At 44.9% G+C, this 22,156-nt stretch overlaps 1 protein-coding gene across 1 annotated transcript in view; it reads right to left on the bottom strand.

Moving 5' to 3' along the window:
• Window positions 1–22,156, bottom strand: part of MAP3K15 (mitogen-activated protein kinase kinase kinase 15) — a 1,103,876-nt gene that overhangs the window by 283,667 nt on the left and 798,053 nt on the right. Inside the window, exon 14 of the mRNA XM_069204696.1 lies at window positions 1,771–1,858. Within this exon, the coding sequence (XP_069060797.1) occupies window positions 1,771–1,858 (88 nt within the window). The remainder of the gene's footprint in view (window positions 1–1,770; window positions 1,859–22,156) is intronic.

Genomic DNA, 22,156 nt, shown 5'->3' with positions numbered 1-22,156 from the left:
ACTACTTACTGCACATTTACAAGTGCACCCTAGTGTACATCACAGTACGCCTTTATTTGACAGAACCGTATTCACTCTTCTGCGCATCTCTCTGTTAACGCGTAATGGACATTCCATCCACCTCTGAACTGCACATCACTAGTGCTCAACAGATGCACAACACACAGGACTCCCATGATGCTCAGCAACTGTGCTCTCACAAAGCACACCATACAGGGTCCCGCTAAGGCTCATCACCCAGCGCTTCCCAGCAATGCATCTTCTTCTATTTCTTCCCAGAGGTACACACTAGTATTTTCATGGTGCACACCACCATGTGTTTCCCTGGTGAACGTCACCGTGTGTTTTCTGATGGACATCGTCTTGTGCCCCTGCTTCACATCATCATGTGGCCCTTCACACCATCCTTTGCCTTGTGTTGCATCGAATATGGATGACTATCGATTTGTGTGCATCGATATCTGTTTTTTGGTTGGTTTGTGGGAGTCTTGATTGATGCTGATATTATTTAATAGACCTGCCCCAATTGGTCTATAAATCAAAATTTCAAAACGTGAAATAGAATCAAATTCACGCGTTTTAAAATTCAGAATCTCAAACATCATGGTGGTATTGTCAAAATGAAAAATCCAGCTTCATTTACTGGCAGCTAGATGGCAGATCCCTGCACATACTATCTACCTATTGCTATCTTGGAGTTCACTTCTCATGAAACTTGCCTTGTAAATTAAATGCCATAAAGCAAACAAAAACAAAAAACTATGGAATTGGGCTGCAAAAATGATCTGTGATGAGTTAATGTGCTGTAACATTTTACTTTTTTTAGTTTTGGGTTCATATTTGTTTAGAATTAATTTACTAATTTACTTTACATTAAAATTTTAGTAATGTCTCTGTAATACTTATTAAACTTTATTGTTTTCCCCTTGTTTTACCAGAGGGAGATTTCGGCCCTGTTGGCAGAGATCTCTGTCTATGTATTACTAGTAGTAACTTTAAACTTGTAAATCCTGTTCTACCAGACTCCAACCCTAGTTTTGATAGGGTGGGGACATGTATATTTTCACCAGGTAGTAAATTTAAAGTTTGAAACTGTGAATAGCAAGAAAAGTATAAAGTTACTTATAGGCGAAGTAGTAAGTTCAGACTAAGTGAAATTTACACTTGTAAATTTTTCTGTGGTAAATAGACCCCCATGTCTACTACCATTTATATATGTTTTAAAGTCCTTTTTAATTGCATAAAAAATAAAGTTTTTAAAGGTGATGGTAGTCTGGCTTCTGTGGAAACCACAATATGTTGATTATTAAATAAAAATAGTTTGTTGGTCTGAATGCAAGGATGCCTGTATGTCTATTGACTTTATGAAAATTGGTGTATGCGGGTATGTTAGTCTGCATCCAAGCTCTATGTAAGATTGCCTGTTGTTTGGGTACCTATGAATACAATATACAAAAGCCAAACCTAATGGCTTTGTGTGTGTTGTTACTGTCCTACGAGTCCGCAAATAAAATATGTAGCCAGACAATTTACCATCTTTCTCTGCAGAGATCTTAATTTAAATACGGATCCAAGTTTAAAGCCAAACCATTACCTGTGTAGAGAGCCATGGGTTCCCCTCGCTGACAAAGGGAAACCAGCAGGGACCACAATACATGTCAGTAACTTAGTATGGTTTCCTGAAAGGAGAAAGGTAGCAGACAAGCCAATGCACTGTAAATGGCACTTCTATCCTAAAACAGGCAGACTGAAGGACTGGCATCCACCTACCTCCAGGGTGTCTCCATCTGCTTCACCTTCCAGCTCAACAGCACTACCCACTGCATCGGTGATGATCTCTTTGACCAGGCAGCAGAACCTGGAAGTAGGACAACATGGAACGTCAGCAATGAGAAGCGGCGCTACTCGTGTGTTGAAAAAATGACACTTAGGGCCATATTTATACTTTTTTAGCGCCGCATTTGCGTCGTTTTTGACGCAAAATCAGCGCAAACTCACAAAATACAATTGGGGCATATTTATACTCCGTTTGCGCCGAATTTGCGTCGTTTTTTTCGACGCAAATTCGACGCAAAACTAACTCCATATTTATACTTTGGCGTTAGACGCGTCTAGCGCCAAAGTTCATGGAGTTAGCGTCATTTTTTTGCGTGAACACCTTCCTTGCGTTAATGATATGCAAGGTAGGCGTTCCCGTCTAAAAAAATGACTCCAATGCTATTGCGTCGGATTTATACTCCCAGGCAAAAATGACGCCCGGGAGTGGGCGGGACTAAAAAACCCGCATTTGCGCCGGATTTTAGCGCCTGGGTCAGGGCAGGCGTTAAGGGACCTGTGGGCTCAGAATGAGCCCAGAGGTTCCCTCCCAAGCCCCCAGGGACACCCCCTGCCACCCTTGCCCACCCCAGGAGGACACCCAAGGATGGAGGGACCCACCCCAGGGAAGAAAAGGTAAGTTGTGGTAAGTATTTTTATTTTATTTTTTTTGGGCATAGGGGGGCCTGATTTGTGCCCCCCTACATGCCACTATGCCCAATGACCATGCCCAGGGGACAGAAGTCCCCTGGGCATGGCCATTGGGCAAGGGGGCATGACTCCTGTCTTTTCTAAGACAGGAGTCATGTTAATGGCGTCTGGGCGCCAAAACAAAATGGCGCAATTCGGGTTAAGACGTTTTTTTTGCCTCAGCCTGACTTGCCCCATTTTTGGACGCCCAAACGCCATTTTTCCCTACGCCGGCGCTGCCTGGTGTACGTGGTTTTTTTCACGCACACCAGGCAGCGCCGGTCGGCTAACGCCGGCTAACGCCATTCAATAAATACGGTGCCCGCATGGCGCTTCAGAATGGCGTTAGCCGGCGCTAATTTTTTTGGTGCTAAACTGCGTTAGCGCAGTTTTGCGTCAAAAAGTATAAATATGGGCCAATTGTATTTTGTGAGTTTGCGCCGATTTTGCGTCAAAAAACTACGCAAATGCGGCGCTTCAAAAGTATAAATATGGGCCTTAGATTTGTACAATAAGCATTCAGATTTTCAGCACTTCCAGACGGCACACAGAACATATGATCTCTTGGCCTTGCTCATTTACTCGCATGCCTCGACTTGAACATTCCGAATTTCACTACATTTTTACAATAAATTATCTGTCTTGCAGACCAGAAAGCGAGTACGGATCGGTTATTAACGTAAACGTGGCAATGGACAGCTGTGCAGCTACATCTAGGCCTCCAGGCAGAGTCCAGTTGTGGCATCAATGTGTTTGATCACCACCCATACCTCCTTCCACTCTGAAGCTAAGGGAACGCTCAATAGATGTCAGTGTGCAGATCTATGGCAACTTGATAGTAGAATGGACATCATTTAGATATGGACATAGGGGAGCTGGGATGCATCATGTCCTAGCACACACTGGTTCTCTGTGCAAGCCTGATAACACATTTGGCCTGTTATATCACAAGTTTTTTCCTTCATAAAGTCTGTATGGTACAAAGTGAGACGCTTTGCAGCGGATAAAAACACAAAATATCAAAGTAGGCTGTAAGTTCTAAATTGTATTGCATCTAGCGAAGTTTTAGTTTTGAATGGTTGCTAATTGCAAGGAGAAGAGGTGACAAAAGGGTGTCCTCCCTTTTCTTAAGATGCACAATTTAATGAATAAAACAATGATTTTCAACCACTCTGTTGGTCGCAAACCATTAAAAAGTTAGCAACTGCTTTTGTCAGTTTGTAACCATCATACAGGGGAAGCAGTTTCCTGGATGTTCTTTAACGGGATGTGACAATTGTTTGGAGCTGTGACCTCTGGTAGGGGTCACTACCCCGGCAGTCTCCTAGGTGTTCTTATATTGAAATGACACTTTGTTGGTGCTGTGCCCTGAAAAGGAATAGGGGTCGCAATTGAAGGACATTGCAAAGGAGAATTCAGGGCCACAGATCTGTTTTCCTTGTAGGCATCCATTTCTGGATTTACAGGTGAGTGCCAGGATTTCACTGCTGATTGAGCAGGATTTCTTTAAACCCTTGGGACCACCTTCTTTGCACTGGGCCAACTGATAAACCAGGCTCACTGCAGAGATGCTGCACGTTCACAGTGCTGTCCTACAGCCCAGTCAATGCCACATTTATCCACTGTTTCTTCACTGTCCTCAATCTTCAACAAGCCTTAGATATTACTACGAGAATTTACATTCAGCCCTCTAACGGTGACATTGGCAGGCAGGTTTCAGTATTCGCTCACTAGGATAACTTCTTTATAGAGTTCATCTAGGCGCGACAGAGGAGCAACCCACAGCACACTCAGACATAACAAATTATCAAGAGAACCCACCAGGACCTACATTGGAGAATCCACCTAGGGACAACAGGGGAGGAACCCACTGGCATGCACTGATAAGAGATGGCCACGCTAAATGTTCTGTGGTGTCTGTTTAAACATGGCAGACGGGCAATCTACAGGAACGTACTGGTAACAGTCAGCCAAAGTAAAATGCTGTATACTGTCTACCCACGAACAACATCGAAGTAACGCATAGGAATGCACTGGTTACAGGCAGCCAGAGCCCAGAGGTCACCCTTGGCAATGCAGGCCTACAAGCAAATGCAACCTAGACACCTGCAAAAGAAGAAGATATAAATATGGCAAATTAAAGGAATCTGTAACCTAATAGCCAACCCGTACAAATTACATCCAGTCGTGTATTGGGATTTGCAGAGGCTGTGTTTAGCCCCACAACAGTAGTAGATCTGAAAGAGGCAGCAGAATGCAGCTGACAGTCTCGTAAGTATGGATTGGTGCAATACTGTCTTCAAATGCAGAAGGACTATGCATCGTAGGTGGCATGCTCCTGCCATTATGAAAGCGAGCACTGCTAAGAGTCTGAGAGTGCAAGTCTTCAGAATGTCACAGAAGCCATCCGAGTAAGAGAATGTAAGGGGTGAGAGAGTGCGAGATCTGGCAACAGTTTGCAGTGATAACAGTGCTGATAATAATAATGACAGAGTTAAGAGGGATCATTGTTCTAGGCTTTGCTTGTGCTCTTATATGAAAGTGCTGGCTGGGCTATGAGAATGAGTGCAGGAATGTTGCAGAGAGCTGGGTTTATTATGTGGAGTGTGGAGGTGTGGCAAAGTGGTTTGGAGTGACATCTGAGAACGTGCTTTGGTATGACAGAAGGTGTTGACCTAAGTGTCATTCACTGCCTGAGTGCTGCATCATGAACATGTTACACACGTATGTGCTGACTAATGTAAAATTGCAATGTCACATAGTATCTGTCTTGGGTGTACGTGCCACTTTTCTTACAGTCCAACGCAAACATTCAGCTATCGTGGCATGTTTGAAGTGCACAAACTTTGATTTGTAGACTAAATGAAAAGTCCTGAAACTAATACCCTTACATACAGGTGGATGGTCGACTTGCTGGGTCTGATGGGTCAGCATAGGTTCCATCTCCACCTGTCCAGTGGAGACTCACCAGCTCCATTTCAAGATCCCGGTTATATCTTGGCGAAGTTCTCTGTTGCCAAAAGTGCGTTCACTGGTGTGGCAGAAGTTTAATTGGCAAACATGAAGTGTTTAGCGGCTGGTTTGTCAAAAGGGCCACCCACTTGTTAGACTTTTCATCCTTGGCGTGGTTTCCCCTAATTTTTTGCCTCTGTCTCCCAGGTTGTTGATGTGTGCTGGCCTTTGTTTTTGCTGTTTCTGCTACTCTGGGCACTTAACCTCTGCTATCCAGTGCTAAAGTGCAAGTGCTCCTGTATAAAATGTGTATGTAATTGGCTTTCCATGATTGGCATATTTGATTTACTGGTAAGTCTCTAGTACAGTGCACTAGAGATGCCCAGAGCCTGTAAATTAAATGTTACTAGTGGGTCTGCAATACTGGTTGTGCCAGCTTCCTTAGTAGTCCTGTAAACATGGATCAGACCTGCCACTGCAGTGCCTGTGTGTGCAGATGTTAACTGCCAATTCGAATTGGCAAGTGTACCCACTTGCCAGGCCTAAACCTTCCCTTTTCTTACATGTAAGACACCCCTAAGGTAGGCCCTAAGTAGCCCCATGGGCAGGGTACAGTGTATGTTTAAGGTAGGACATATACTAATGTGTTTTAAATGTCCTGACAGTGCAATACTGCCAAATTCGGTTTCCACTATTACAAGGCCTATCTCTCTAATAGGTTAACATGGGGGTTGCCTTTAAAAATGATTAAAGTGTAGATTACCTTTGGGACCAGATAGACATGTGGAGTTTGGGGTCTCTGAGCTCACAATTTAAAAAGACATCTTTTAGTAACGTTGGTTTTGTGATTGTGTGTTTGAAAATGTCACTTTTAGAAAGTGGGCATTTTCTTGCTTAAACCATTCTGTGTCTCTGCCTGTTTGTGGATTCCCTGTCTGGGTCAGTTTGACAGTTGGGCTGTTTGCACCTCTCTCTAGACAGTGACACAAAGGGAGCTGGGGTGTAGCCTGCATACCCTGATGGGCCATCTGTGCTAGGAGGGAGGGGAGAAGTGGTCACTTACACCTGAAAGGGCTGTGCCTGCTCTCACACAAAGCAGTCTTCAACCCTCTGGTGTGTGTCTGGGGCCTGGCCTGGACAAGGCAGGATTTCACAAACAAGAGAGACATTCCTTTGAAGTAAGCCTACTTCAAAGGCCAAAATGGGTATAAGAAGGGCACCCAAAACCCCAGACTTTAGATCACTTCTGGACATCAAGAGGAACCTCTGCCTGGAGAAGAGCTGAAGAGCTGAGGAGAAGAGATGGCATGCCTGAGACTGTGCTATGTGGAGCTATCCCCCAGTTGCTGCTTCTGCCTGTGCAAGAATACAAATACTGGACTTTGTGTGCCTTCCTGCTTGTGAAGAAATCTCCAAGGGCTTGTCCGGAGCTTGCCTCCTGTTGTTGAAGTCTCAGGGCCATTAAAGACTTCTCCTACCAGCACCTGGGCTCTCTGTTGAGACTCCTGTCCTGCCAAGTGGTGCCCTATCCAGTTCTGGGGCCTTGGAAGGTGAAGCTGGCAGACCAAGACTAAACATCCACGCACATACCGCCGTGTGGGTAAAAATTTGACGAACCTTCTGAGACGTGGCTGAAAAACAACGCGTCGCCGGCTTCGCGGCATAAATCGACGCTCCACCAGCATCGCGGCTGGAAAATCGATGCACGGAGCTGGGAGAACGACACACAACACCTGCTGACGGAGGCTGTTAACGTCGCAACCTACATTGTGTGGTTTTGCTGATACGTGCAGCAGGAGTTCGATGCAAACCATGCATGGCACGGAAAAACGATGCAATACCTGCCTGGACCCGAGTGCTGCCTGGATCAATGCATTGTTCCACTGCGGGGAGAAAAAACGACCCACGCTGACCCGACCCTCACTTGCAGGTGAGAAATCGACGCACTGCCTACCTTTTTTGACGCACAATCACCCGTGCATGTTATTTTGATGCTACCCAGGTACTTTTCAATGCTAACAGTGTTTTACCTGTTTTCTCAAGGATTTAAGACTCTTTTTGCTTTTTAATTAATAACGACTTGTGTATGTTGGATTTTTGTTGTCTTGGTCTTGTTTTGTTTAAATAAATATTTTCTATTATTCTAAACCTGTGCTGTGTAATTTTGCAGTGCTTTCGTGTGCTGACTTCATCAGAGGCCTTCCCCCCGGTGCTGGAAGCTCAGCTTACAGTGCCGATCGAAGGAGAAGTGCTAAAGCATTTCTCCTCCGATCATGCGGAGGGGGCAGAGCGCATGAAAGGAGTGGGAAGACCTTTCCTCTCCTTTCATGTCTCTCTGAGCATTTCTGCTGCCTGATCACATTGCAGAAATGCCCACTAGACACCAGGGATTTTTTTTGTGTTATTTCCAATAAGGAGGAGCGGCCCCTTGGGCAAGGGCCGCTCATCGGGGGGCAAATTATTTCTAGGCCATTTCTGCCGCCCCTGGGGGCAGAAATCCACTAGACACCAGGGATAATTTTGTTTATTGTTTTTTTTTTTTTTTTTATGTTTGGGGAGCAACCCCTTGGGCAAGGGTCGCTCCCGGGGGGAAGGGAAATTATGATTCGAACATTTCTGCCCCCTCTTGGGGCAGAAACCACTAGACACCAGGGATTATTTTTTATTTTTTTTGTACTTGCGGATAAGGGGAGCGAGCGGCCCCTTGGGCAAGGGTCCGCTCCCCAGAGAGGCAAATTATTTTTAGGCCATTTCTGTCCCCCCTGGGGGCAGATCGGCCTAAAGGTATTAGGCCGATCTGCCCCCGGAGGTGGGGTGGGGGGACAGAAAACCACTAGACACCAGGGATCTTTTTTTTTTGTTTATTTTTATTTTTTTATGTTTGGGGAGCTACCCCTTGGGCAAGGGTCACTCCAGAGGGGGCAAACTATTATTAGGCCATTTCTGCCCCCCCCCCCGGGGACAGATCGGCCTAATATAAGTAGGCGGATCTGCCCCCAGGGGGTGCAGAAACCACAAGACACCAGGGAATTTTAATTTTTTCATACTCAATTTTGACGTGTTTTTAGCTCTTCCCTGTCACAAATACTTGGCCGACCTACACAAGTAAGGTATAAATTTGTCCCGGTGCAGTGATCCCACACAGAAATGTGGGAAAAATTTGATTTTTTTGCTAAATTTTAGGTTTGCTGAGGATTCTGGGTAAGAAAACATTGAGGGATCCACGCAAGTCACACCTCCCTTAACTCCCTCGGGTGTCTAGTTTTCAGAAATGTCTGGGTTTGGTAGGTTTCCCTAGATGGCTGCTGAGCCCAGGACCAAAAACCCAGGTGCCCCCGCAAAAACAGGTAGTTTTCTATTAGATAATTTTGATGTGTCCAGATAGTGTTTTGGGGCATTTCCTGTTGCAAACACAAGGCCTACCCACACAAGTGAGGTACCATTTTTATCGGGAGACTTGTGAGAACGCTGGGTGGAAGGAAATTTGTGGCTCCTCTCAGATTCCAGAACTTTCTGTCACTGAAATGTGAGGAAAAAGTGTTGTTTTAGCCAGATTTTGAGGTTTGCAAAGGATTCTGGGTAACAGAATCTGGTGAGAGCCCCACAAGTCACCCCATCTTGGATTCCCCTTGGTCTCTAGTTTGCAAAAATGCACAGGTTTGGTAGGTTTCCCTAGGTGGCGGCTGAGCTAGAGGCCAAAATCCACAGGTAGGCACTTTGCAAAAAAAACACCTCTGTTTTCTTTGAGAAAATGTGATGTGTCCACTTTGTATTTTGGGGCATTTCCTGTCAGGGGCACTAGGCCTACCCACAAAAGTGAGGTACCATTTTTAACGGGAGACTTGGGGGAACGCTGGGTGGAAGGAAATTTGTGGCTGCTCTCTGATTCCAGAACTTTCTGTCACCGAAATGTGAGGAAAAAGTTTTTTTTTTGGCCAAATTTTGAGGTTTGCAAAGGATTCTGGGTAACAAAACCTAGTGAGAGCCCCCCAAGTCACCCCGTCTTGGATTCCCCTAGGTCTCTAGTTTTCAAAAATGCACAGGTTTGGTAGGTTTCCCTAGGTGGCGGCTGAGCTAGAGGCCAAAATCCACAGGTAGGCACTTTGCAAAAAACACCTCTGTTTTCTTTGAGAAAATGTGATGTGTCCACTTTGTGTTTTGGGGCATTTCCTGTCACGGGCGCAATGTCTACCCACACAAGTGAGGTACCATTTTTATCGGGACACTTGGGGGAACGCTAGGTGAAAGGAAATTAGTGGCTGCTCTCAGATTCCAGAACTTTCTGTCATGGAAATGTGAGGAAAATCTTTTTTTTAGCCAAATTTTGAGGTTTGCAAAGGAATCTGGGTAACAGAACCTGGTGAGAGCCCCACAAGTCACCCCGTCTTGGATTCCCCTCGGTCTCTAGTTTTAAAAAATGCACGGGTTTGGTAGGTTTCCCTAGGTGGCGGCTGAGCTAGAGGCCAAAATCCACAGTTAGGCACTTTGCAAAAAACACCTCTGTTTTCTTTGAGAAAATGTGATGTGTCCACTTTGTGTTTTGGGGCATTTTCTGTCACGGGCACTAGGCCTACCCACACAAGCAAGGTATCATTTTTATCGGGAGACTTGGGGGAACGCTGAGTGGAAGGAAATTTGTGACTCCTCTCAGATTCCAGAACTTTCTGTCACCGAAATGTGAGGAAAAAGTGTTTTTTTAGCCAAATTTTGAGGTTTGCAAATGATTCTGGGTAACAGAACCTGGTGAGAGCCCCACAAGTCAACCCGTCTTGGATTCCCCTAGGTCTCTAGTTTTAAAAAATTCACAGGTTTGGTAGGTTTCCCTAGGTGCCAGCTGAGCTAGAGGACAAAATCCACAGGTAGGCACTTTGCAAAAAAAACCTCTGTTTTCTTTGGGAAAATGTGATGTGTCCACGTTGTGTTTTGGGGCATTTCCTGTTGCAGGCGCTAGGCCTACCCACACAAGTGATGTACCATTTTTATTGGGAGACTTGGGGAAACATAGAATAGCAAAACAAGTGTTATTGCCCCTTGTCTTTCTCTACATTTTTTCCTTCCAAATAATATTCCAAACAGTGTGTAAAAAAGACGTCTATTTGAGAAATGCCCTGTAATTCACATGCTAGTATGGGCACCCCAGAATTCAGAGATGTGCAAATAACCACTGCTCCTCAACACCTTATCTTGTGCCCATTTTGGAAATGCAAAGGTTTTCTTGATACCTATTTCCCACTCTTTATATTTCAGCAAATTAATTGTTGTATACCCGGTATAGAATGAAAACCCACTGCAAGGTGCAGCCCATTTATTGGCTCTGGGTACCTAGGGTTCTTGATGAACCTACAAGCCCTATATATCCCCGCAACCAGAAGAGTCCAGCAGACGTAACGGTATATTGCTTTCAAAAATCTGACATTGCAGGAAAAAGTTACAGAGTAAAACGTGGAGGATAATGGCTGTTTTTTCACCTCAATTTCAATATTTCTTTTTTCAGTTGTTATTTTCTGTAGGAAACCCTTGTAGGGTCTACACAAATTACCCATTGTGCTGAATTCTAAATTTTGTCTACTTTTCAGAAATGGTTAGGTTTCTGGGATCCAGCATTGGTTTTACACCCATTTCTGTCACTGACTGGAAGGAGGCGGAAAGCACAAAAAATCGTAAAATGGGGTGTTTCTCAGTAAAATGCCAACATTGTGTTGAAGAATTGGGTTTTCTGATTCAAGTCTGCCTGTTCCTGAAAGCTGGGAAGCTGGTGATTCTAGCACTGCAAACCCTTTGTTGATGCCAATTTCAGGGAAAAAACCACAAGCCTTCTTCTGAAGCCCTGTTTTCCCTTTTTTTTTTTTAAACAAAAAACTTTTCACTGTATTTTGGCTAATTTCTTGGTCTCCTTCAAGGGAACCCACAACGTCTGGGTACCTCTAGAATCTCTAGGATGTTGGGAAAAAAGGACGCAAATTTGGCGTGGGTAGCTTATGTGGGCAAAACGTTATGAGGGCCTAAGCGTGCCCTGCCCCAAATAGCAAAAAAAAAGGCCTGGCACCTGAGGGGGAAAAGGCCTGGCAGCGAAGGGGCTAAGTTACTGTGTGTGTTGGTAGCAATACTTTACACCCTGCACTCTGAAGTTAAGCCTGCCTGCTCGTACCAAGCTACCAAAGGGATGAGCGAGGGTTAGCTGAGGGTGAGTCTCCTTTACCCTGACTAGAGTGAGGGTCCTTGCTTGGACAGGGGGTAACCTTACTGACAACCAAAGACCCCATTTCTAACACCGCTAATTTTTTGTTTTTCAGAAAAAAATTCCCAAAGCAAGAGTGTGTATGTGACTGGCAAAAATTGGTGGCTTTTATGCTCAGAATGTTTTCTCTGTGCATGTGGGGGTAATTTTGTTTTGTATTTCTGTACGTGACTGCTGTGCCTATAACAGCAGTCAAGGACAGGAAAAAATTATTTCAGAAGTGGCACCCTTCTGATGCTCTTAAGCTGCTTGCCATGTGGCAGATTGGTCAGTAACAAAGGTTTTCCCATGTTTAGCTGGCTGAGACTCCAAAATGGAAAATCTAAGTGGTTCTCCAACCTATAAATGAGTTGGGGAAACTGCAAGTTTGGTAGAGTTGGAGAAAGGCCGATTTGGAGTGTTATGTGAAAGGGAGTGGGAAATATTGGGGACACCGGAGGATGGGTTCAATGATACGTCTTGTTATGTAAACTGAATTTATTTAGTGGTACATCTTAATGACATACTATGCTGGCCTTTTCAAAAATTAATCCTGTTATCACTAAATATAGATCAAGCTTGAAAAAAGTACAGAGAAGAATGTATGCTTCATCTGCAAAATGTGATCCAGAGAGAATTGTCCCAATCTTTACCTGAATCGCTCACTGAAAGGAATATTTATCGAGACTGCTAAAGTAAGTCTTCCCGAAGGCTCTCAGGGACAGTGGAACCTCTCATCTGATTTGATCTTCAAACTGAATTGCCTGCTGCGAGGCTGTGAGAAAGTTGACTAGGTTCACTTGTACCAGAACAGCATGAAACCTCTATTGAAGTAATTAGCCATGCATTATTTCTTGGTGTCATTTTTACCATGGAGAAAAAAAAACTTTTTTCATTCCTCATTAAATGGGAAAAGGGTACCCACCACACGTTTCCTGAAAATATATAACATTTGCTGATAATGGAAGAACCATGTACACTCTTAGTAAACCCATCTCTGCAAACCCCATTCAAATGATCTTTGTAAGGCTGTGCATGAGGAGCTCTTCTATGATACTGCTGACGAGCCCTTTGAAAGCTATGGCCACCACACAAAAGAAATGAATGGCAGATGGTTTGACATAGATCTGAAGACGTAGCTTTGTGAAGTAGCCACCCAAAGACACGTTTTCTCAGCTGGAGCATTCCTTCTTATCTCGCCTGTTTTTGAGACTTCAAATCATGAGAGTTCAACTTCAAAGCAACCTCAACAGAAGTGGTTCAACTGGATGGAGATTTGTTTTTCACAAATATACCTGTCCAGAGGTAAAGTCAATGACTAGTCCAGTCCGCAACTTCAGTGAAACATCACTATTGTTCCTAAGTATGTACTTTGTAATATTTTTTAAAGATTTGACATTGTCCACTTACATACCTTGAACACTTGATCCCTTTTGTTTCTGGCCTGTGGGGGTGCTATACGAACCTCAATATCTGCTAAATTCCCCTATCTGATTTTCTTCATGTTGTAGTACTTATTCCATTTTAATTATATTTTACAGACATAGGCGTGGGGCATTATATTTGTTATTCCTTTTCCTTTACTCTTTTGCAGATTGGCTGTACTGTTAATCCACATATACTATGGGTATTTCTCTTAAAATATACTTTGTTGCTTGCTGTTCCCCGTTCAGGCCAATTTAAGAAAGGTGAGCTAGTGTTTTCCATAAGGAATTTTGTTCATCCGCCTCAGACCCCTGTTAATGTTATATGGTTTTACTCTGGTACTCAGTCCCAATTTACATCTTGACTGTGGCCTCTCTCTTACAAACCTGACAGCAGGATTCCCTTCAAAACATGACAGTCACAGTCACTCTAAATTCCACAGCAAGACACAGATGCTCTTATCATGCTTTTTCTTTTCTACTTTTCCATTAGTGTAAAAACACGCACCCAAAACCTACAACTCCTATGAACATCAGTTGTTGAAGCAAAGAAATCACCACAGCCAATGCAACACCGGCATTTGCTTATAACATCAGTTCCAGCAAAACTTTCTTCCACTTTATTTTGCCGCTCACCTTAAAGATACGTGCTCTTGATGATCTGCTTTTGGGGCCATAGTCTATACAATACTTATGCCACCTTGGCAAGGTGGGGAATTAGCCAATGCAGCAAACGCAGATTGGTACTGCTTGTTTTGGAGCTTATTTCACGAGCAGAACAGAAGAATCCAAGCATCTGAAGATATTTAGGGGCATATTTATACTCCGTTTGCGCCAAATTTGCGTCATTTTTTCGACGCAAATTCGGCGCAAAACTAACGCCATATTTATACTTTGGCGTTAGACGCGTCTAGCGCCAAACTATGAGTAAAGAGCGTCATTTTTTTGCGTGAACGCCTTCCTTGCGTTAATGAGATGCAAGGTAGGCGTTCCCGTCCAAAAAACTGACTGCAACGCAAATGCGTTGTATTTATACTCCCGGGCAAAAATCACGCCCGGGAGTGGGCGGGCCAAAAAACCCTGCATTTGCGCCTCTTTTTAACGCCTGGGTCAGGGCAGGCGTTAAGGGACCTGTGGGCTCAAAATGAGCCCACAGCTGCCCTCCCATGCCCCCAGGGACCCCCCCTGCCACCCTTGCCCACCCCAGGAGGACACCCAAGGATGGAGGGACCCATCCCAGGGACATTCAGGTAAGTTCAGGTAAGTATAAAAAAAAAAATTTTTATATTTTTATTTTGGCATAGGGGGGCCTGATTTGTGCCCCCCTACATGCCACAATGCCCAATGACCATGCCCAGGGGACATAAGTCCCCTGGGCATGGCCATTGGGCAAGGGGGCATGACTCCTGTCTTTACTAAGACAGGAGTCATGTAAATGGCGTGTGGGCGTCGTTAAAAATGGCGCAAATCGGGTGGAGGCGATTTTTTTGCGTCAACCTGACTTGCACCATTTTTAAGACGCCCTAACGCCATTTTTCCCTACGCCGGCGCTGCCTGGTGTACGTGTTTTTTTTCCACGCACACCAGGCAGCGCCGGTCTGCTTGCGCCGGCTAACGCCATTCAATAAATACGGCACCCGCATGGTGCTTCAGAATGGCGTTAGCCGGCGCAAAAATTTTTGACGCTAAGCTGCGTTAGCGCAGTTTAGCGTCAAAAATTATAAATACGGGCCTTAGCATCTAGAGGGTATTGTGAAGGCTGTAGACTGGCATGGCGATTTGATGCTTGAAAAACGTTGTTTTAAACCAGATAATGGAAAGGCTTCAAACTGAGGTGTTGATAAAGTGTTAAATCAGCATAATAAGAGCCTCAGGGGGTTATTCTAACTTTGGAGGAGGTGTTAATCCGTCCCAAAAGTGACGGAAAAGTGACGGATTTACCACCAGCCGTATTACGAGTCCATTATATCCTATGGAACTCGTAATACGGCTGGTGGTATATCCGTCACTTTACCGTCACTTTTGGGACGGATTAACACTCCTCCAAAGTTAGAATAACCCCCTCAGTGTCTTGTTGAAGGACAACATTTTGCCATGTTATACTGAGGTGAGTGTTACCTCTGTGATAGAAAAAAGTGGGAGGGGAGTTGAGACTGTGTCTTTCTAAACAGAGTTCTTGAAAATGTCATTTCGTATGGCATTTTGATTCTTAATTTAATAATTACAATGTTATATTGGATTATATTCTAGTTTTCTGGTTTGAATCGGGTGCTAGCCAGTGCCAGTCTATAGTTGATGCAGGGCCAAAATGGCTCATGCAGAGAAGATGATGGCAATCTTTGGATTTGACAGTAGGCATGAAGAAAGTTTTCACTGAGTTTGGTCTAGCTTTCATCAACGAAATGTTTCACAGTAAATTTTGTTATAGGCAGGTGACAGTGTTGCATTTACTGGAGTGCTTTGTTTATTTGTACAACTGGTATAAATGAGAAAGTACGATTTTGAGGTTTTGTATATGTTTTTTTCATGCTATTAGAGTAGCAAAGAAATCACTACTAATCGTATGCCAGCTATTGGGACTGCAATTAGCAAGGAGTTGGGGGGGATGGGTCTAGAGTCTGGTGAGTCCAGGACATTCTCCAAAAAGCGGCTAAAGTTCCTCCTGCCCTGTTGGCGGTGTATTGATGTCTACTAAAAAGATGTGGAAGCAGATTCGTTGTTTGCACAGTGGTACCCACTCTTCAGTTTTCTCAACTACAAACGGTTGTGGATCTTAAACAGTAGCATAAGAGATATTGGATGGTGCTAAGGAGGGAGCCTGAGACCCCTACCCAAGGGTCTGCCATAACATCCCTTCAAGCCTAAAGGAACAATGATGCTGTTCCCCATCCAAACTGGGTGGTCTCAAATCACTCGAACAGCATTTTAATTTTGCTACTTGCTTTGTGTTTCCAACAGAGGAGCACAAATATTGCTCCTATGACTTTTGGAAAGCCTATCTTGCAGCAGCTTTGACACCCTTTGGGAGGCCACAACTTAACATTGGATTCTGGATGGTATGATGCCTTGGTGAAAAGCTTAGGCCCATTTTTATACTTTTTTAGCCCCACATTTGCGCAGCTTGTTAACGCAATAGCTGCGCAAACTTAAAAATACAATCGTATTTTGTACGTTTGCGCCGCTTTTGCCTAAAAAAATGACGCTTATGCGGCGCTAAAAAAGTATAAATATGGGCCTTAGTGTCAAGATGAAAGAGATTCCCTTGGAGGCTTTTTCCTTGTTGCATTGAGTAACACCTTGCCCATTGTGCACATTGACAGGACATAGCTACCAAACAGGATTTTTAATATATTCTCCTACTGATCTGTGGTCAGGTATAAAAGGCATGTCTAATCCTGTGTATGTATTTTAACATTAGGGACATGTTCCTGACAGCTGTTCTATGTGGTCATAAGCAGAGGTCAGAATTACCAACTGTAATTAAGGTTCTTCAAACTTCCTACCAGCAACACTTCCCCACAATTTTACATTTGCCTTAAAAGCTGGATATAACTCAATCCACTTCTGAAGAAGATATATTTTTATTACAATACCCTGCATTTAGCATCCCTCAACCTCACCACATTATCTTAGTGTGTGGCAGACAAAAAGATTTGCTTTTGCTCAGGGATGCCAAGAGGACAGAACACTGCTTCGGGAAAGCAGGAACACACCATTGTTCAAGGTTTTCTTACAACATTTGAATGGCTAGGCGTTTGGCATATCATCAGCCCAGCAATGACAAATTCTATATTAATAGACAACATCAACCATAATCTGCTAATCAGGATGCGAACAAAGACAAAACTTAAATAGCTGAGGCTTAGCACTTTACAATGATTTAGCAGATGGAGAAGTGGGAATTGTGGGATATAGGTCTGAGAATCATTAAGAAAATGAGGTCCTTGACACCTTCCATCATAATAGGTGACTTCTTAGATTGGGCAAATGTCCCAGGCAGAGCATAATCCATGAGTCTCTAGAAAACTGTGCTTGGCTGTGGATGAACTAGTGTCTGAACCAAAGACTATGGAAGCTGAGCCTGTATGTGACCCACTATGGTACCAGAATACCATAATCAGAATATCGTCTGACCTAAGTACCTAGCTCTAAACATTATTGACAAAAAAATTGCCCCTGTGGAGTTAATATTAGGAAATCTATAACAAGTGTTAGAAATGGTGTCTCTGGTTGGCAGTCAGTTTGCACTCTGTCCAAGCAGGGACCCTCACTCTAGTCAGGGCAATGGAGACACACACTTAGATAGCCCCTGCTCATCCCCTTGGTAGCTTGGCACAAGCAGTCAGGCTTATCTCAGAAGCAATGTGTAAAGTATTTGTACCAACACACACACAGTAATGCAGTGAAAACACTACAAAATGGACACCACACCAGTTTAGAAAAATAGGTAATATTTATCTAAATCAGACAGGACCAAAACAACAAAAATCCAACATACACAAGTCAAAATATGAATTTTCAAAAGAATAGGAGTCTTACTCCATAGAAAACAATGGAAATGTGGATTTTACAAAAAGTACCTGGTTTGTGTCAAAATTAAAGCTGCACGGGTGAAAAGTCAGTGATGCGTCAATACCTTACTCGCAAGTGAGGCAGTGCGTTGTTTCTTCTCTGATCGGGTAGGCGATGCATAATTTTTCTCCCTCGCAAGAGAGCGATGCTTCGATTTCCGGACAGGGCACCTCGGATCAGTGCAGGTTCACAATGACTTTGACACCCAGGGACGATGCGTGAGAAATACGGTCGAACTCCGGTGTTAGAAAACCACATTGCATGGGGTTTGCGCCATTATCAGCAGCTGCATGCGGGCGTTGCATCGTTTCTCCAGCTGTGATGAGTCGATATCCCAGCCGCAATGCAGGTGGAGTGTAGATTATTTCCATGAAGTGGGTGGTGTGTCGTTTATCAGCCGCGTTGCAGATGGTGAGTCGAAAATTCCCCTACACGGCATTCTGTGAGTGGATTTCAGCTCTTGTTCTACCAACCTCAACTTTCAAGGACCCAGGGACTGGACAGGGCACCACTTGGCAGGGCAAGAGTCTCAGCAGAGAGTCCAGGTGCTGGCAAAGGAAATCTTTGGTGGCCCTGAGACTTCAAAACAGGAGGCAAGCTCAGTTCAAGCCCTTGGATATTCTTATTAAAGCAGGAATGCAAAACAAAGTCCAGTGTTTCTCTCCTTTCACATGCAGAAGCAGAAACTGCAGGATAGCCCAACAAAGCACAGTCACTGGAAGGAGCACCACTTCTCGTCAGCTATTCTCCTTGGCAGAGGTTCCTCTTGGTTCCAGAAGTGATCTTGAAGTAATCTAAAGTCTGGGGTTTTCGGTCTACTACTTATACCCCTTTCAGCCTTTGAAGTAGGCAAACTTCAAAGGGAAGTCTCTGTTTTTTATAGGATCCTGCATTGCCCAGGCAAGGGCCCAGACACACACTGAGGGGTTGGAGACTGCATTGTGTGAGGGCAGGCACAGCCCATTCAGGTGTAAGTGACCAATCCTCCCTCTACTCTAGCTCAGATGGCTCATCAGGATATGCAGGCTACACCCCAGCTCCCTTTGTGTCTCTGTCTAGAGGGGATTCACAAACAGCCCAACTGTGAGTCGGACCCAGACAGGGAATCCACACACCGACAGAGTCACAGAATGCTTTAAGGGCCCAAATGCCTACTTTTTAATAGTGGCATTTTCAATACTAAGGCCCATATTTATACTTTTTTAGTGCCGCATTTGCGTAATTTTGTTTCGCAAAAGTGGCGCAAACTCACAAAATTAAATTATATTTTGTAAGTTTGTGCTGCTTTTGCGTCAAAAAATGACACAAATGTGGCGCAAAAAAAAGTATGAATATGGGCCTAACAATCTAAAAAACAACTTCACTAACAGATGTATTTTTAAATTGTGAGCTCACAGACTCCAAACTCCAAATTTCTTTATGCTCCCAAAGGGAAACTGCACTTTAAGAATATTTAAAGGCAGCCCCCATGTTAACCTATGAGAGAGATAGGCCTTGCAACCGTGAGAACCGAATTGGGCAGTATTTCACTGTTAGGACATGTAAAACACATCAGTACATGTCCCACCTTTAACATACACCTCACCTTGCCCATGGGGCTACTTAGGACCTACCTAAGAGGTGCCTTACATGTATAGAAAAAGGAATGGTTTGGGCCTGCCAATAAGGCACGCTTCACTTGCCGGATTGATTTGGCAGGTTAAAACTGCACACACAGACACTGCAGTAGCAGGACTGAGCCATGTTTACATGGCTACTAATATGGGTGGATAACCAGTGCTGCAGACCCACTAGTAGCATTTGATTTACAGGCCCTGGGCACCTCTAGTGCACTTTACTAGGGAATTACTAGTAAATCAAATGTGCCAATCATGGAAAAGTCAATTACAGATACATTTTACACAGGAGCAGTTGCACTTTAGCACTGGTCAGCAGTGGCAAAGTGCTCAGAGTACCAAAAACAACAAAAACAGAGGCCAGCACACTGTCAAAACATGGGAAGCTGAAGCAAAAAAGACAGGAAAGAGTATGCAAGGTCTAACATGTGTTCCCCCCGCTGAAAGTGGGGAGAACTACCCTACCTCATGAAGTTTTCATCACCAAGGAGGAAGAATCTGGACAGACCATCAGCATTGGCGTGTTCTGTTCCAGGGCGGTGTTCCAACGTAAAGTCCATCCCATGTAGGGAAATGGGCCACTTAAACAGTTTGGGATTCTAACCCCTCATCTGCATTAATCATCTGAGGGGCCTGTGGTCGGTCTGAACCCAGAAGTGAGTCTCAAACAAGTAGGGTTTTAGCTTCTTCAGTGCCCAGACTATAGCAAAAGCATCACGCTCAATTGCACTCCACATCGTTCCTGGGGAAATAACCTCCTACTAATGAAGGCTACAGGCTAGTCTAAGCCCTCTTCATTTAGCTGTGATAACACTGCTCCTACACCATGCTCTGAAGCATCAGCCTGCACGACAAATTTGTTGGAGAAGTCAGGTGCCTTCAGCATGGGTGCCATGCACATGGCTGCCTTCAGGGCATCAAAAGCTGTCTGGCAAGACTCAGTCAAGATCACCTTTCTGGGCTGCTTTTTGGAGGTCAACTCAGTCAAGGGAGCAACAATAGTGCCATACCCCGTGACAAACCTCCTATAGTACTCTGTGAGACCTAATAAGGCTACCACCTCAGTCTGGGTCTTGGGAGGCTTCCATGCCAGGATGGTGTACATTTTTGGCTGTAGAGGTGGCACCTGGCCACTTCCCACCTGGTGTCCCAAGTACACCACAGAACCCTACCCTATTTGGCACTTCTTAGCCGTAATAGTGAGGCTTGCCTTCTGCAGGGCCGTCAACACTTTGCAGAGGTGCTGCAAGTGTTCCTCCCAAGTGGAACTGAACCCAACAATGTCATCCAGGTAGGCTGCACTGAAATCATCCAGTCCAGCCAACACCTGATGACCAACTTCTGAAAGGTGGCGGGGTATTCTTCATCCCAAAGGGCATCACCCTAAATTGGTAGCGCCCATCTGGGTTGGAGAAGGCAGACCTCTCCTTGGCCCTCCTCGGTCAGGGCAATCTGCCAATATCCAGCCGTTAACGCAAACGTGTCGAGACATTTGGCAGCCCCTAACCCATCAATGAGATCATCTGCTCAATTTTAGTGACTGCATTAAGCCCATGGAAATCCACACAGAACCAGAGTTCAGGAGGGGCAGCAGCAGCTTTGGGACCAAGACCACAGGCTGGCCCAAGGGCTACTGGAGAACTCAATTACCCCAAGGGCTAACACTTTGGATACCTCATCCTTTGTGTTGGCCCTAACCTTGTCAGTCATTCTGTAAACCTTATGTTTATCAGGAGGACTGTCCCAGGTGTCCACATCATGTGTACACAGATGAGTTACCCCTGGGATCAAGGAAAATAAAGGGGCAAACTGCTCAAACACTTGGTGACAGTCCCTCTTTTGCTCTGGGGTCAGGGAGGGGGACAGGTCCACACTCTCCACTGAACCATCTTTCTCTTTGGCAGACAGGAGGTCAGGAAGAGGCTCACTCTGTTCCTCCACCCCATCATCTGTTGCCAAGAGCATTGTACCCTCTGGCCTCTCAAAATGAGGCTTGAGGCGATTGACATGCAGGACCCTCAAAGGGTTCCTGGGAGTCCGCAAGTTCACCAGATAGGTGACATCACTCTTGCGCTTCACTATCTCAATTGGCCCAGTCCACTTATCTTGGAGAGCCCTAGGCTCTACTGGGGCCATCACCTAAACGTTTTGGTCAGGCTGGAACTCAACCAGAGTGGCATTCTGGTTGTACCAGCACTTCATATCTTTCTGGCTTGCTTCCAGGTTCTCTTGAGCGAGCTTCCTGAAGCGAGATGTCAGGTTCCTAAAAGCCAGCATGTAACTGAATGCATCCTTGGGTGCTTACTGGAGGCTTTCTCCAAGCCTTCCATAACAAGACTCATAGGTTCCTTGACCGGGTGACCATACAGTAACTCAAAGGGTCTAAATCCAAGACCCTTTTGAGGCACTTCCCAGTAGGCCAACAAGCGGCATGGCAAGAGGACATCCCACTTACGCCTCGAGGGCTCTGACTAGCCCATGATCATGCCTTTTAAGGTGAGGTTGAATCTCTCAACCAGACCGTTACTTTGGGGGTGGTAAGGAGTGGTGAACTTCTATTTCACCCAACACTCCTTCCACAGAGACTTCATATAGGTTGATATGAAGTTGGTACCCCTATCAGATACCACCTCCTCGGGGCACCCCATGTGGGTAAAAACCTCCATCAAAGCACGTCCCACCACAGGGGACGTGATTGACCTCAAAGGAATGGCTTCTGGGTCCCGGGTGGCATGGTCCACCAAGACCAGGATGAACCTGTTGCCCATCGCTGTCTTGGGATCCAGAGGTCCCACAATGTCAATACCCACCCTTTCAAAGGGGGAGCTGGCCACAGGAAAAGGTTAGAGAGGAGCCTTAAATTCCCCCCA

Source organism: Pleurodeles waltl, chromosome 8, assembly GCF_031143425.1.
Source record: "Pleurodeles waltl isolate 20211129_DDA chromosome 8, aPleWal1.hap1.20221129, whole genome shotgun sequence".
Taxonomy (NCBI): domain Eukaryota; kingdom Metazoa; phylum Chordata; class Amphibia; order Caudata; family Salamandridae; genus Pleurodeles; species Pleurodeles waltl.
Note: the sequence above shows the minus strand (reverse complement) of the source record. Positions and strands in the feature narration are given on the sequence as shown.